The 13,275-nt window shown below is 40.2% G+C and overlaps 1 protein-coding gene across 1 annotated transcript in view; it reads left to right on the top strand.

The window, feature by feature from the left end:
- Positions 1-13,275, top strand: part of LOC139735565 (E3 ubiquitin-protein ligase RNF19A-like) — a 59,134-nt gene that overhangs the window by 31,706 nt on the left and 14,153 nt on the right. The window contains exon 5 of the mRNA XM_071646323.1: positions 2,840-3,002. Within this exon, the coding sequence (XP_071502424.1) occupies positions 2,840-3,002 (163 nt within the window). The remainder of the gene's footprint in view (positions 1-2,839; positions 3,003-13,275) is intronic.

Raw genomic sequence — 13,275 nt, 5'->3', positions numbered from 1 at the left:
AACAAGAGCTACACTGAATCACTGATTTCAGGTCTAAACCTGCAAAAATCCAATCCCCCATCCACATTATCCCCCTCCCCCTCCGCTTCATTCCTTTGCACCATGAACTTATGCTTTTGCACATTTTCCAAGTTCTTAGATAATTACCTGAAAAGTTCTGCGGAATGAGTAGCCACTCTTTTGGTAACAGAAATGCATGGTTTGTAAGCCCTACATTATAAACAATTATTAACTATTAACTATCGCAATATCAATATTAACATCCTCACATTTCATTCGAGGTATTTGACCTTGTGTGATTTTCATAGGTGAACGGTAATGGCTCGTTAATAAACAGGGCCTACGAGTGCTCACTAGAACATCATCATGTTTACCATTGATGATGCCAAACTATTCTGATACTTTGAGGTCATTGACCTCTCGAGATCATCAGAGGTCAAAGGCAGAAACTCGTCTGTGTGCCTTGGAATATGAAGACGATGTCATTGTACACAGATATGCTTGTTTTGTACATCTTTACCATGTTTGACCTTTCACCAATGATGTCATACTTCAATATTCTGATATTCTGAGGTCATTGACCTCTCAAGGTCATCAGAGGTCAAAGGTAGAAACCTGTCTGCTCTTTAGAATATGAAGACAATTTCATTGTAAGACAGATATGCTTGTTTTGTACATCTTAACAATGGTTACCATTAACCAATGACATCACAGATCAATATAATATTTTGAGGTCATTGACCTCCAAAAGTCATCAGAGGTCAAAGGTTAAAACCTGTCAATGCTCTGTGGAATCAGAAAATGGTTTCCCTGAAGTATAGATGCATGTTTAGTGAATCATAACCACATATATCATTCACAAATGTCTAAAAACATCGATATTTTGATATTTAAAGTTCATTGACCTCTGGAGGTCATCAGAGGTCAAAGGTAAAAACTGTCAGTGCTCTGTTGAATCTGGAAATGATTTCTCTGTGGTATAAATGCATGTTTAGTGCAACATAATCACATATATCATTCGCAAATGTCTAAAAACATCAATTTTCTGATATCTAAAGTACATTGACCTCTGGAGGTCATCAGAGGTCAAATCAGACTTACCTCCCGATCTTAAAATAAATCTTATGGTATGTACTAACACTGGTGAAAGTTTCATGCTTTAGTCAAATTTTGCACAATTCACGTGATTTTGAGGGCTTAACTGCTCTACTAACGTGAGAGGATTAGTGTGCCAGATAATGTTTAACCGCAACAACAAATCATTGACAAGGGTCGCACTTAACTTTTTTTTTTTAACTAGCCAGGCGGACTACTTACAATCAATTTTGACACTGAAGCAATATTTTGGCTAGCCAGACGGACTTGTTACTTCAGAATTTTATGATTTTTAGCTAGTCCGACATGATTTTGGGTGGCCAATGGCCAGCGGACCAGCACCAATTTCGAACCTTGATTGATTTGCTGATCAAGTATGTGAAGTGTTTACGGCATTCCTCTTGGCTTAACCCATTGACCACAGACACCCATTGGCTCATGTGGATTGTTGATGAAGATTTTGAACGCAGCTTGTTGGTAAAGACACACATAGGCAGCAAGACTGAAATGAAATAAGGCAGCATCAGTTTGACATTGCACAAAAATTGTACCACTGTATGCCTTGAAATTGCCTTTGTTTGATCATGGTGTGTGGTTTTTTTTTCTCTTCTGTGTTTTCAGTTCTTATGGGGGTTGGTATAGTCATAGAGAAAAATGGGGAAAAAGCAATTTCATAGCAATGGCCTAGGTGTGGATTGAAATCTTTGCACTGTGGCGTGAATTGCAATACCTTGGCTTAGTTCCAAGAAAAGAGATTATCTTAGAAGAAGGAGATGTGCTGGGCCAAAAGGTGTGTGAAACCTCTCCGAAGAATAAAGGCAAACACGAACAACAAACAAATTCCAAGATCCTGGACAGAAGTACCAAGGCAAATATGAAAGCTGAGTGAAAGAATGAGACTGAAGAAAGGGGTGGGGGGGGGGGGGATAAATATACAGTAAAGTTTGAAGATGGGGAATTGCGTATGGGCAGAGGGGAATTGACTATGGAAAAAAAAAGAACACTTGTGTTGGCACGAAAGATGAATGACAGAAAATGGTAGATTGAAGAATACTCGAGGGAGATGCAAAATATGTACTTTTAAAAATCAGTTCATTTTCGCATTGTTTTTGATTGAAGGTGCAATTGTAATGAAAAAAAAAACAACATTCAGTATTCTTTGCCTCAGGTATTCTGTATGAGTTTGATATTTAAGCATGCAGGGAAAAAAAAGCCCCTCCCCTTATCACGACAACTTGGTTATTCTTGCTGTTATGAATAAATGTCCTAATTATGAATGATTCCGGTGGACATGAGAAATGTGGCGTTTAGAAATTATTATTGCTCACTTTTTGGTTGTTATTCATTTGATTATGAATCGCGGGAAGAAGTGAAACATTGGAGTTCTTTGTACAAGAGCATGAGAGGTCATAGTCCACTGTCTTTGCATAGGGGAAAACAGTGTATCTACCACTATGCCAAGTGTGCAATTATGAATTTGCATTCATTGGTTCAGTTTTACAACTGTGTGCAAAAGAAATGCATTACATTGTATATGATCATGTAAAGTGAGAGAGCGTTCATCCTAGCCCCTTGAGTCCATGCATATATGAAAGTATATGATTCTCTACCACTTCACTATCCAGTGCCACACTGATTGCTGACAAAGACAAAATTTGCGGGCAAAAATTGTGAAGGATTAAAAAAAAGTGAAGGATTAAAAAAACACAAACAAACATGGCTGTTCTATTTTTTCTGCCCACAGTCCCTCTGGATGTACTTTCTGGGGAAAGAAGCCGTGGAGTCGCAAGAAGAAGATACTCTGGCAGCTGGGCACGCTGGTAGGCGCTCCCGTGGGCATCGCCCTGATAGCTGGAATAGCCGTCCCTGCCATCATCATCGGTATTCCCGTCTACGTGGGCCGAAAGGTGAGGAGAGAACACGGAGGTGGAGATTGTCAGTGTCTTTCGACCAAGGAGTGAGATGACAGATTGGGAACCTTGTGTATCTCACCCCTCCTCCCTCCCCCGCCATCTGACCAGTCATATCTGGTTTCCATGGCAACCATAAGTGTCACAATCATCATCATCTCTCGTCTCCACTCCAGCATCCTTTTGTATGGACATTTGTCTCCTCCGCCCCGTTTTGCTCGTATCCCACAACTAATCATCGTCTCCATCTTACTCTCCATACTCCCGAGTCGAAGTCCAATATGTCTTCCCTCTCTCTCCCTTATATTGATATCTCTTCTTTCACTTCATCTATTTTTTTTCTTTCTTCTTTCCCCCAACGTTCCGTATCGTATCCCCGTCCTGTCCCCCCCCCCATCTTCTCCTGTGCTCAACGTGGTCCACAACTTGAAATTTTAGCATGTTGCAAGCTCAGAATCTGAGAATATTGCAGAAATTGAATATGCGCGGAGCGCACACGATGAGTACGTAGTACGCAATATTTTGCTGCTTATCTCTCTTTGTGCTGCTTACATTCAATGTTCTCTCTCATGTTTTGCCCACAAATATCTAAAGTACCTGGTAGTTTGATGTTTCTTATGTTATGCACATGTTTTGCACATTTTTGAATACTTTTACTTTGAGCTTGTTGCAAATTCTTAAGGATGTTGCACAGCATGTTGCTGGCTTTTTAGGATGTTGCACAAGAATTTTAGCATGTTGCAGCGACATGCTAAAACCCCTCGTGGACCACCCTGGTGCTCAATCCATGTCATTTTATCTTTTTCCTTCATCATCTTCCTTCATCTCTTACCCACAGTGAAGTTGGGGCAAATATCTTTGGATATCTTTCCTTCACTTCCTCTATTCATCTCATCCCACTTTAATTCTGACTTCTCTGCTGTGCAAAGTGAAATCTCTACTAGATACCTTTGTAATCTTTCTTTTTGTAATCAGCATTTTTATGATTGCTTTCACTTCCGCCTATCCTGTCAGTTCTGCTTCCTTCTCCTCACTCTAAGCGTTCTCAAAATTGAGCCGCCGCTAGTTTCATTTGTATCCTCGTGCTTAACCCGTTCCATACGGGAACCTGGAGGTATGTGTATCAAGTCTATGGGGATTTCAGAATTCAGTATGGAACTGGTTAATTTACATTACTTCCTATATCCTCTTGATTTCCTCATCATCTTAAATGTTATGTTTTTTACTCATTTCGCCGGGCTGTTACAGCACCTTTGCCACATTTTTTTCCCTTTCCTGCTGCAGATAAAGTGCTAATATTTTTTTTCTCTTTTGTTTTGCCTCGAAAAGTGACCGTTGGATGCAGTCTTGTGATTGGTCAGTTATAGAACATGGCTTCATGGTGCTTGCAGATCATGTGCATGTTATATCATGAAGTGATCATCCTTCAGTCATAGTGTGTCAAATCTTTGTCCCAAAATAAGCTCTGATCTGTTTCTGGCTATGTATAAAACCATTTTTATTTTCCCCCCTCGTGTGATTCGAGGTCATTTCTTAGGTAAGCTGATATACATGTTTGTTTCTTTTTAGATTTCTCTGAGGAAGGTGGTAATCAAGTATTCATTACCTCTGTCGTGGAGGTTATGCTTCTCCTGGGGTCGATGTGTTTGTCTGTTTGCAAAATATCTTTAAAAATTCATGCACCGATTTGGATGAATTTTCCAGGAAAAGTGGGTAATGACGCAAAGAATGGATGATTAAATTTCGATGGTGATCCAAATCACTGTCTGGATCCAGGAATTTTTTTTTTTTTCAATATTTTGAAGCTGGATTTTCTATCATTGGGACATAGGGCCATTTTCATCAGCATGTGTGTGCAGCAGAGGTCTGTGCTCTCCCAAGTGCTTGTCTTGTTAAGGACATTATTAATCATTTGCAGATGAAACAAAAACCTAGCTTTAGTACTTAAAAATAGTTGTAAAATGTGAGTTAGGGATAGAAACAACCAATATAAAAATTTTAATCAGTATAATCAATATCTTAAATATACAAAATGTGAACAATAGTTATAATAAAATTGTGTGTAGAATAAATTGAGTACAGTTTATGGTTTATTGACGACAAAAAGTGATATCTCTTTGTATTTAGGCCTTACTGCGAAATTTTTATTTGGTAGGATTTTTTGTGATACAACTGACCTACACAATTATGCATTAAATGTGATAACTCGAGCATTTTCTAAATCACTGCTCCCTATGGTAAACGATTCCTTTAATCTCATATTCATAGCTGTAGATTACCATCAACTCTCTTGAATGTGATTTTCTGATTGCTGATGTGCCATAACTTCTAACAATGATAGGCATCAAGGAATCTTGAAGATTTATAATAATAGTAGTTGATATTTTTAGAGTGCCTTTTCCACTGGATACAAAGTGCTATGAGATTTATTTCACACAAGCTGTATATTAAAGGGTGTGTACAGTTCTGGTTGAGGCGAGGATTTAGCTTTTAACATTTTGCAATATATTCAGAAACCACTCAATGAGATGTCAAAGAACATGCCATTCTAAGGGGTATCAGAAGTTTATTTGATGAAAATTGGTTTTGAAATGACAGAAATATCCAAAAACAAGGTGAAATAAAGAGATTTTGATAAAAAGCGTGGCCTGTTGCCTTTTATTAGTAGGGCCTATCACTTCTTTTGATATCTCAGCCATTTGAAAACCAGTTTTCATCAAATAAATGTTGAATCCTTCTTAAACTATACTCTTTCATATTTCATATGAGGTTTCTCACAATCTCACTTAGGAATGTTCAAAACATGAATCCCCACCTTAACCAGTACTGTACAATCCCTTTGAAGACAGCCAATCCCTTTTACATGCAAGTTTTTGAAAAATTGGTGAGAACACTTAGATATTGAAGAAAATATTATTTGGAAACCTCCTGTAAATTTTGAACTCAAGAGGGTCTTTATTTGTTTAGTAAGTACGAAAAAATTACAAATCTAAACTACTAGTCTAGTTTTACAGACCTGTGTGATGCACTTAGTTGCACGTGTAGTTCATGTAAGTGGTGTGTTGTTATTTGCTATCGACAACAAAGTAAGAGAAGCTAGTGAATTCTTCATTTCTAGCTGACAGCTTTAATATGCATATCTTTTGTTCGAAGTATAAGTATAATTATTACTTAACCACTGTAGGATTATTGTATGCAGCTGTGTCTAGTACACAGAATACGTTACGGTGAGCGTTTGGTGCATTATTTGAATTTTAACGGCTAACAACCTTCTTATATCACATAAATGTTATAGATTTACAATTTTCTTGTCATTCTGGTAGAATATCATGTTCTGTGCTATTTGGGAAGAAATGCAAAAGGGAAGGGCCATCTTTAAGTGAATGTATGTCAAAGGACACTAAAGAGAACCATCTTTTTCACAATGAAATGACTGCGACATGGGCATACTTGTGCAGTATAGATGCAGAATCAAGAGAAATCAGGCCTCAGATTACAGAATGAGACAAGGGAAGCTATTACTGAGGTGATTTCAAGAATTGAAGCGAGCAAAAAAAAAAAAAAAGGATTGTAAATAGAGACAAAGGTCATCCATTTGGTTCTAGGAGGAAGTAACCCAGAGAAATCACCATTGCGGTCACCACTGAATTGGCAAACATGAATTCCACTGTACACCCCTGTATTGGAGAAAGCTTTATAGGCATTGGTAGTATTCATTTGTAGAGGTGAAAATTCTGTTTAAAAAAAATCAGATAAATTTTGCCATCTTAGTAGAGGATGTACTTTTTCAAAACAATCCTTTTCATTTGTTGAATTTTAAGAATCAGTTGTAGATTCAGCAGTGTAGAGACTTTCAGAGATATTACAACCGAAACAAAACACTTGTGCAATAATTGACAGCAAAGGACTTGAGCGAATTAGAATTTGTATAGTATTTAACTTTAGGAAGTTCTTGCATTGAATGATTGAAACTGTGATTAAAAGATATAGTGCCAAACCACAAAAGCATGGTTTCTACAGACTTGATGGGCTAATGCAGGATGTGGAATGGGATTTTTTTTAATCTCTTTTTCCTTCTTTTGTTGTTAAAGTTTTGCTTTAATTTCCATCATTTTTTTTCTGTTCTGTTATTTGCACAACCAAAGCATTGATCTGCAGGAGGTCATTATGCTGCTGAATAAACAAACAAACGGCATCCACAACAACAGCAGAGTATCCTTTCAAAACCCCCTAAAGCTAAAGCAAATACAGTTACGCTTCCTTATATGGAAAAAGGAAAAAAAAGAGTGCGACAAATCTAAAGAGGAAAACAAATAACTGTATCGATAACCACCAGTCCAAATTTAGTGTCAGATTTACGTCATCAGTGTTGATGTTTTATTGGGTGATGGTCTTTCCTAGTGAATGGTCACTTTGCAGGGGCATGAAACCACCCCCCCCCCAAAAAAAAAAAAAAAAAAAAAAAAAATGGTTGAGGATTCTCTACTGAAACATGCACGGGGAGAATGTGACATTTTACCCCGGTAGGTTTTACGTCATCGAAATCTATTTCAGCAAGCGATTGGAAAATATTTGTCAAAGCAGGCAGCTGCTGTTTTTTCTTTCCCCGTCTTTCAGTCTTTCACAGCAGTCAGTTAGTTTTTCTGGTCAAAAATAAAACAGGGGGAAAAAAGAAAAGCTTGAATACACATTACCTTTTTTGAGGAGTCATGTATAATTCAATACAAGCCCTGGGCCACTCTTTATCTGCTTCCTTTAATATGTTTGTGGAATTTTAAATGGGGGGGGGGTGGGAGTCCAAAGAGATGGAGAAAATGAGAAATAGGATGAGAGAGAGAGAGGGAGAGAGATATAAGTCATCATAAAATTGTTGATGGAAATTTTGGAGAGATTGTAGAAAGAGAAAGAGGTAGAAAAATATAATTGAACCTGGCATACATGTACACATGTTGGAACCTATATCATGAGAGTCGAAAAAAGAGCAAGCCATTATGAGTGCGTAGATGCTCTTAAATTGTATTGAGAAGTGGAGTAGGAGTTGAAGAAAAAAAATACAGGCAGACAAACAGACATACACATAAGGTGCACTATACATTTACATTAAAATACCATGGTACTTTGGTAGTTGGTACAAATGTGAATGCAAATACGCTGTGAAATATACCGTGGTATTTAGGGTGGTCGTCAGGAACTTTGCATGAAATACAATGTACGCATGCAAGGTTTGAGTGTGGGTCGTGTCACGGAATACCACTGATCAAACAGCGGTGTATTTCTCATCATCTGACCTGACACACTTCCCGTCTTCATCCCGTAGGCAATATGCGCATGAACAGTGGTGCATACCTCAGGCTCTGAGAGGCGTAATTTTTGGCCAGAAATGCCGTGGTAATTTGTGAATGGAATACCACAGTTGTTGATTGGGATATGAATGCACCCACAAGTGTCCAGTGGGCTTGTAATATACTAGATCTACAGTAGAACAGCCTCTCTTTCTGAGCTGCCAGTAATTGGCTGATTTCCCCATCAGTGCTAGAAGGCTTCTTCTGTCATCTTTTATATCTGTGTTCACAGTGACTTTCTTGCTGGAGTTAGACATTGTTGCCCCCCATTTTGCTTAAAATTGTTTGTGTTTTTAGTTCATGGTTTTTGAAAATCTGGAAAAGTAAGACCCTTATTCATACAAGTTGTCACAAATGTACACACTAGTAGTTATGTACATGTATGATGTACTGTATGCATGGTTGTTTTAATGTGTATGTACACAGGTTGACCAGATTAATGGAGAACATTCTATGTGGTATAGATATAGTACATACAGGCTGACCAGATAAGTGGAGAATTTTCTAGGTGGTATACAATGTAGCTATACAGTACATGCATGTAATAGGAAATACATTATAGCTCACTCAATCTAGAATGATTTCACCCATTCCAGAAAGTTCTGGGAAGTGCTAACATATTTGGCTGAGTGAGGCACTGTCCCTGTAGCCCAATGTGATTGGTAGTTATTTTTGGCAGTGATGTTTTGTACATAGTTAGGCAGTGAGTCATCCAGGTTTCCTGGAACTCGGACTGGCTAGTAGGTTGGAGAGAGTTATAGAATGTGCTAGAAGGGGGTGAATGGATAGTATATAAGCCAGAGAAATTCTGCAGTAGGCAGAGTACCCAACACCTCTGCTCTGAGAGTTACGTCACTTCTGGCTCTGAAGCGACTTGTTATAGTCAGTCCTGTGTTACCTGCTGACCTGTTATGTTTGTGGAGATAAGGCCTGGGAGACATTTTGCCTGCAGATAATTAATTTGCCTACATTGAAGATAGACTCCATATTTTTATGTCAATGGACATTGCTACGGAAAAGCTGTGACGGGCTGGATTCCTAGCTGGACAATATTAAGTGAATCATCATTCAACACATCAACTGGACGTGGTCGTCACAACATTTGGACTCTGCACGTTTCGCCGTGGACGTATATCGTGGATTTTACCCCGGATCTATACCGTGGACTATCGTAACCTGTACCTCTGGAGTTACGTCAGAGGAATCATTCATCGGTGCATCGCGGATCATTCGTTTGTGCATCAAGCATCGTATTTGGACATTTCCAGGGATATTGCGTGTAATGCGTACGTAAGTGATTCCATTACTGACTATATTTGTTTCTATTGATCATTATTGTACTGCTGTGAAACCGATTACCAGTCTGTACCCACAATATCACTGTTAATAAACCGCCTGAACATCAGTTGATTGTTTCTTTTGTGCGATCATTCTCAGAGTGATTTTGGTCGTAACAAAATTGGGGGCTTGTGTCCGGGAAGTGAATTTAAGCCAAAACTTAGAATTTGGAACGTTCCGGAATCCAGAATATTGGTACAGACAAAATACCAGTTGAGTTGATTGTTCAATTGTATATTGTGTGTTATACATTGTAACAATGTCAATCAGTACAATGGATGTTCAGGCATTTGTTCAGAGGACAGATTTGTCCCTCAAAGATTTGCAAAGGTTACGCAAATGTGATTTGACTGCTGTTGCACAGCATTTGAATGTAGATGTTCCACAAGGTGCAAGAAAGGCAGAGATTCTTGACTTAGTAGCTGGTCACATGGAGCTCAAAGAAGAAATTGACACTCCAGATCAAGCTCAAATTTCTGATCAAACACGGCTTGAACTTGCTAGATTGGAAATGGAGAAAGAGAAGATGAGATTAGAAATGAAGGAAAGAATAGAAATGAAGAGAATTGAAAAGGAAATGGAGCAACAACTGAAATTGCGTGAGATGGAATTGACTCATGCACAGACTGTTGGAAATCATGAAAGGGCTCCCTCTGAATTTGATTTGGCCAAGAACATTCGATTGGTGCCAAAGTTTGAAGAAAACAGAGTCGATGCATATTTTGTGTCATTTGAGAAGGTGGCTGACAGTTTGAACTGGCCACAGGAATTTTGGCCCATGCTCCTTCAAAGTGTGTTTGTCGGCAAAGCAGCCGATGTGTACTCATCTCTCTCAAAAGAGCAATCACGTGACTATGCTACAGTCAAGAAGGCAGTGTTGAATGCTTATGAGTTGGTGCCAGAGGCGTACAGACATAAGTTCAGAAATTTGTACCGCAGACCAGGCCAGACACATGTTGAGTTTGCTCGTGAAAAAGAAATGACGTTTGATAGGTGGTACAGATCCCTGAAAGTGGATCAGGACTTTGATAACCTACGTGAGGTTGTTCTCTTGGAAGAATTCAAAAAGAGTGTTGCTTTCAGTGTGAGGTCACATTTGGATGATCACAAAGTGACAAGTTTCCATAAAGCAGCCTTGATGGCTGATGAGTATGAGCTGACCCACAGAAATGACAACAGACCACCTTTCAGGAATTTTTCTGGAAACAAGAGAGACAAAATTCAGTCGAGCAATCCAAAGAATGCTGGTTCTGAAAAAGGCACGAGTTCTGAAACTTCATCGGCACCAAAGCCTCAATCTGACAAAGGGTCCAGTACAAGTGCAAATGTCATCAAATGTTTTCATTGTAACAAGACAGGGCATGTAAAGTCACAGTGTTGGAAGTTGCAAAACAAAACAAAGAAGGACTTGGGATTTGTCATGTCAAAAAGTGTCCTACCCGAAAACAGTGTCCCGTTCAGTGAAACACAGGCCATTGAAAGTCAATCTCCCAAATTCAAAGATAGGCTGAAGCAGGTGGATGAGAGCTATCGTAGCTTTTTGTTTGATGGTGAGGTGACCCCATGTACCTCTGGTGAGGCAGGTAAGCCAGTGGTCATCCTGCGGGATACGGGGGCCTCGCAGTCGTTGATGGTGGATGGTGGTATGACTTTTCCACCAGATAGTGCAGTGAATGCAAAAGTCTTGATTCAGACTGTTGATGGCAGTTATATGTCAGTGCCACTGTATAGAGTGGATTTGAAGTGTGACCTAGTTTCTGGTCCTGTTACTGTTGGAGTTGTTCCTGACTTGCCCATGGCAGGCATTGACTTTTTGTTGGGGAATGACTTGGCTGGGGACAAGGTGGTTGCGTCTCCAGTTGTTTCGGATAAACCAGTGGTGGTTGCTGAAACTGAGCAGTTGCAGGAGGAGTTTCCTGGGATTTTCCCAGATTGTGTTGTGACTAGGTCTCAGGCTCGTAGAGCTGTTCAAGATGATGCGGATTCTGTTGATGTGGAGGAGAATTCCGGTGTTTGGTTGGCAGAAACCTTTTTCAAGGATTTAAATGATGGGGTTGCTGTATTAGGCTCCGAGGCTAACAGTGATGGGCTGTTTAGCAAGTCTTCCTTGGTTGAAGCACAGCAGGCAGACTCTGAGTTGAAAGGCTTGTCTCAGACGGCGTGTTCTGAGGCTGAGGCTGAAAAGGTCCCTGAGTGCTATTATGTCAAAGATGGCATTTTGATGAGGAAGTGGAGACCTCCCCATAGGCCAGCTGATGAGGATTGGACGGTGGTCCGTCAAGTTGTTGTCCCTCCTAGTTACCGCGGTGAGATCTTGAGGATTGCTCACGAGTTACCTGTTGGCGGCCATTTAGGCGTCAGAAAGACAAAAGATCGGATCATGAGGCATTTCTATTGGCCAGGGTTGAATGTGGATGTGGCTGAGTTTTGCAAGACTTGTCACACATGTCAGGTGGCTGGTAAACCACAGCATTCAGTGAAGCCGGCGCCATTGATTCCGATACCTGCGTTTGAAGAACCATTCAGTCGGGTTTTAGTCGACTGTGTTGGACCTTTGCCTAGGACTAGGTCAGGTCACAAGTACCTCTTGACAATCATGGACATGTCTACACGGTTTCCAGAGGCTATCCCATTGAGAAATATCACTGCTAAGACTGTGGTAGATGCTCTAGTGCAGTTTTTCACTAGGTATGGGTTGCCCAAGGAAGTGCAGTCTGACCAAGGGTCAAATTTCATGTCAGGCATATTTCAAGAGGTGATGTATCGTTTGGGTGTGAAGCAGCTGAAGTCGTCAGCTTATCATCCCCAGTCCCAAGGTGCGTTGGAGCGCTACCACCAGACCCTAAAGACAATGATTAGGGCGTTCTGTGAGGAGTATCCCGAGGATTGGGATAAGGGCATCCCTTTCCTACTGTTCGCAACGAGGGACTCCCCAAATGAGTCGACGGGTTTCAGCCCATTTGAGTTGGTGTACGGTCATGAAGTTAGGGGCCCACTGAAGCTCATCAAAGAGAAATTCATGACTGAGGATGATGAGGTCCACCTACTTGACTACGTGTCAAAGTTTCGTGAAAGGCTTTCAAAGGCTTGTGAGGTAGCTAGGGAACACTTGAAAGTGTCACAAGACTCTATGAAGAGAAAGGCAGACAAAAATGCCAAAGCCCGAACTTTCAACCCAGGTGACAAAGTTCTTGTACTGCTGCCCATACAAGGTGAACCACTGAAAGCCAAGTTCAGTGGCCCATACAGTGTCAAAAAGAAACTCAATGATGTGAACTATGTGATCAGTACGCCAGACAGACGAAAAGATCAGAGGGTGTGTCACATAAACATGCTGAAAGAGTACTATGAGAGAAAGGCTAGTCAGCCGGTAGGCGTAGCTCAGGTGGTAGTAGAAGAAGTAGATGAAGAGGGAGAAGCTCAAGATGAGAATGGAAGTGAGCCCTCTAGTGCCAGGTTGTCTAACTCAGAGATGTTAGGGAAAGTAGATGAGGCACTGAACTACCTACCTGAAAATCAGAGGAAAGATGTGACTAGTCTGTTACATGAGTACAAAGAACTGTGTAAAGACAAACCAGGCTGCACCCCTC

This window comes from Diadema antillarum, unplaced genomic scaffold, assembly GCF_040938485.1.
Source record: "Diadema antillarum isolate AM-2024a unplaced genomic scaffold, OU_Dant_1.0 seq00000586_RagTag, whole genome shotgun sequence".
NCBI classification, from domain to species: Eukaryota; Metazoa; Echinodermata; class Echinoidea; order Diadematoida; family Diadematidae; genus Diadema; species Diadema antillarum.
Note: the sequence above shows the minus strand (reverse complement) of the source record. Positions and strands in the feature narration are given on the sequence as shown.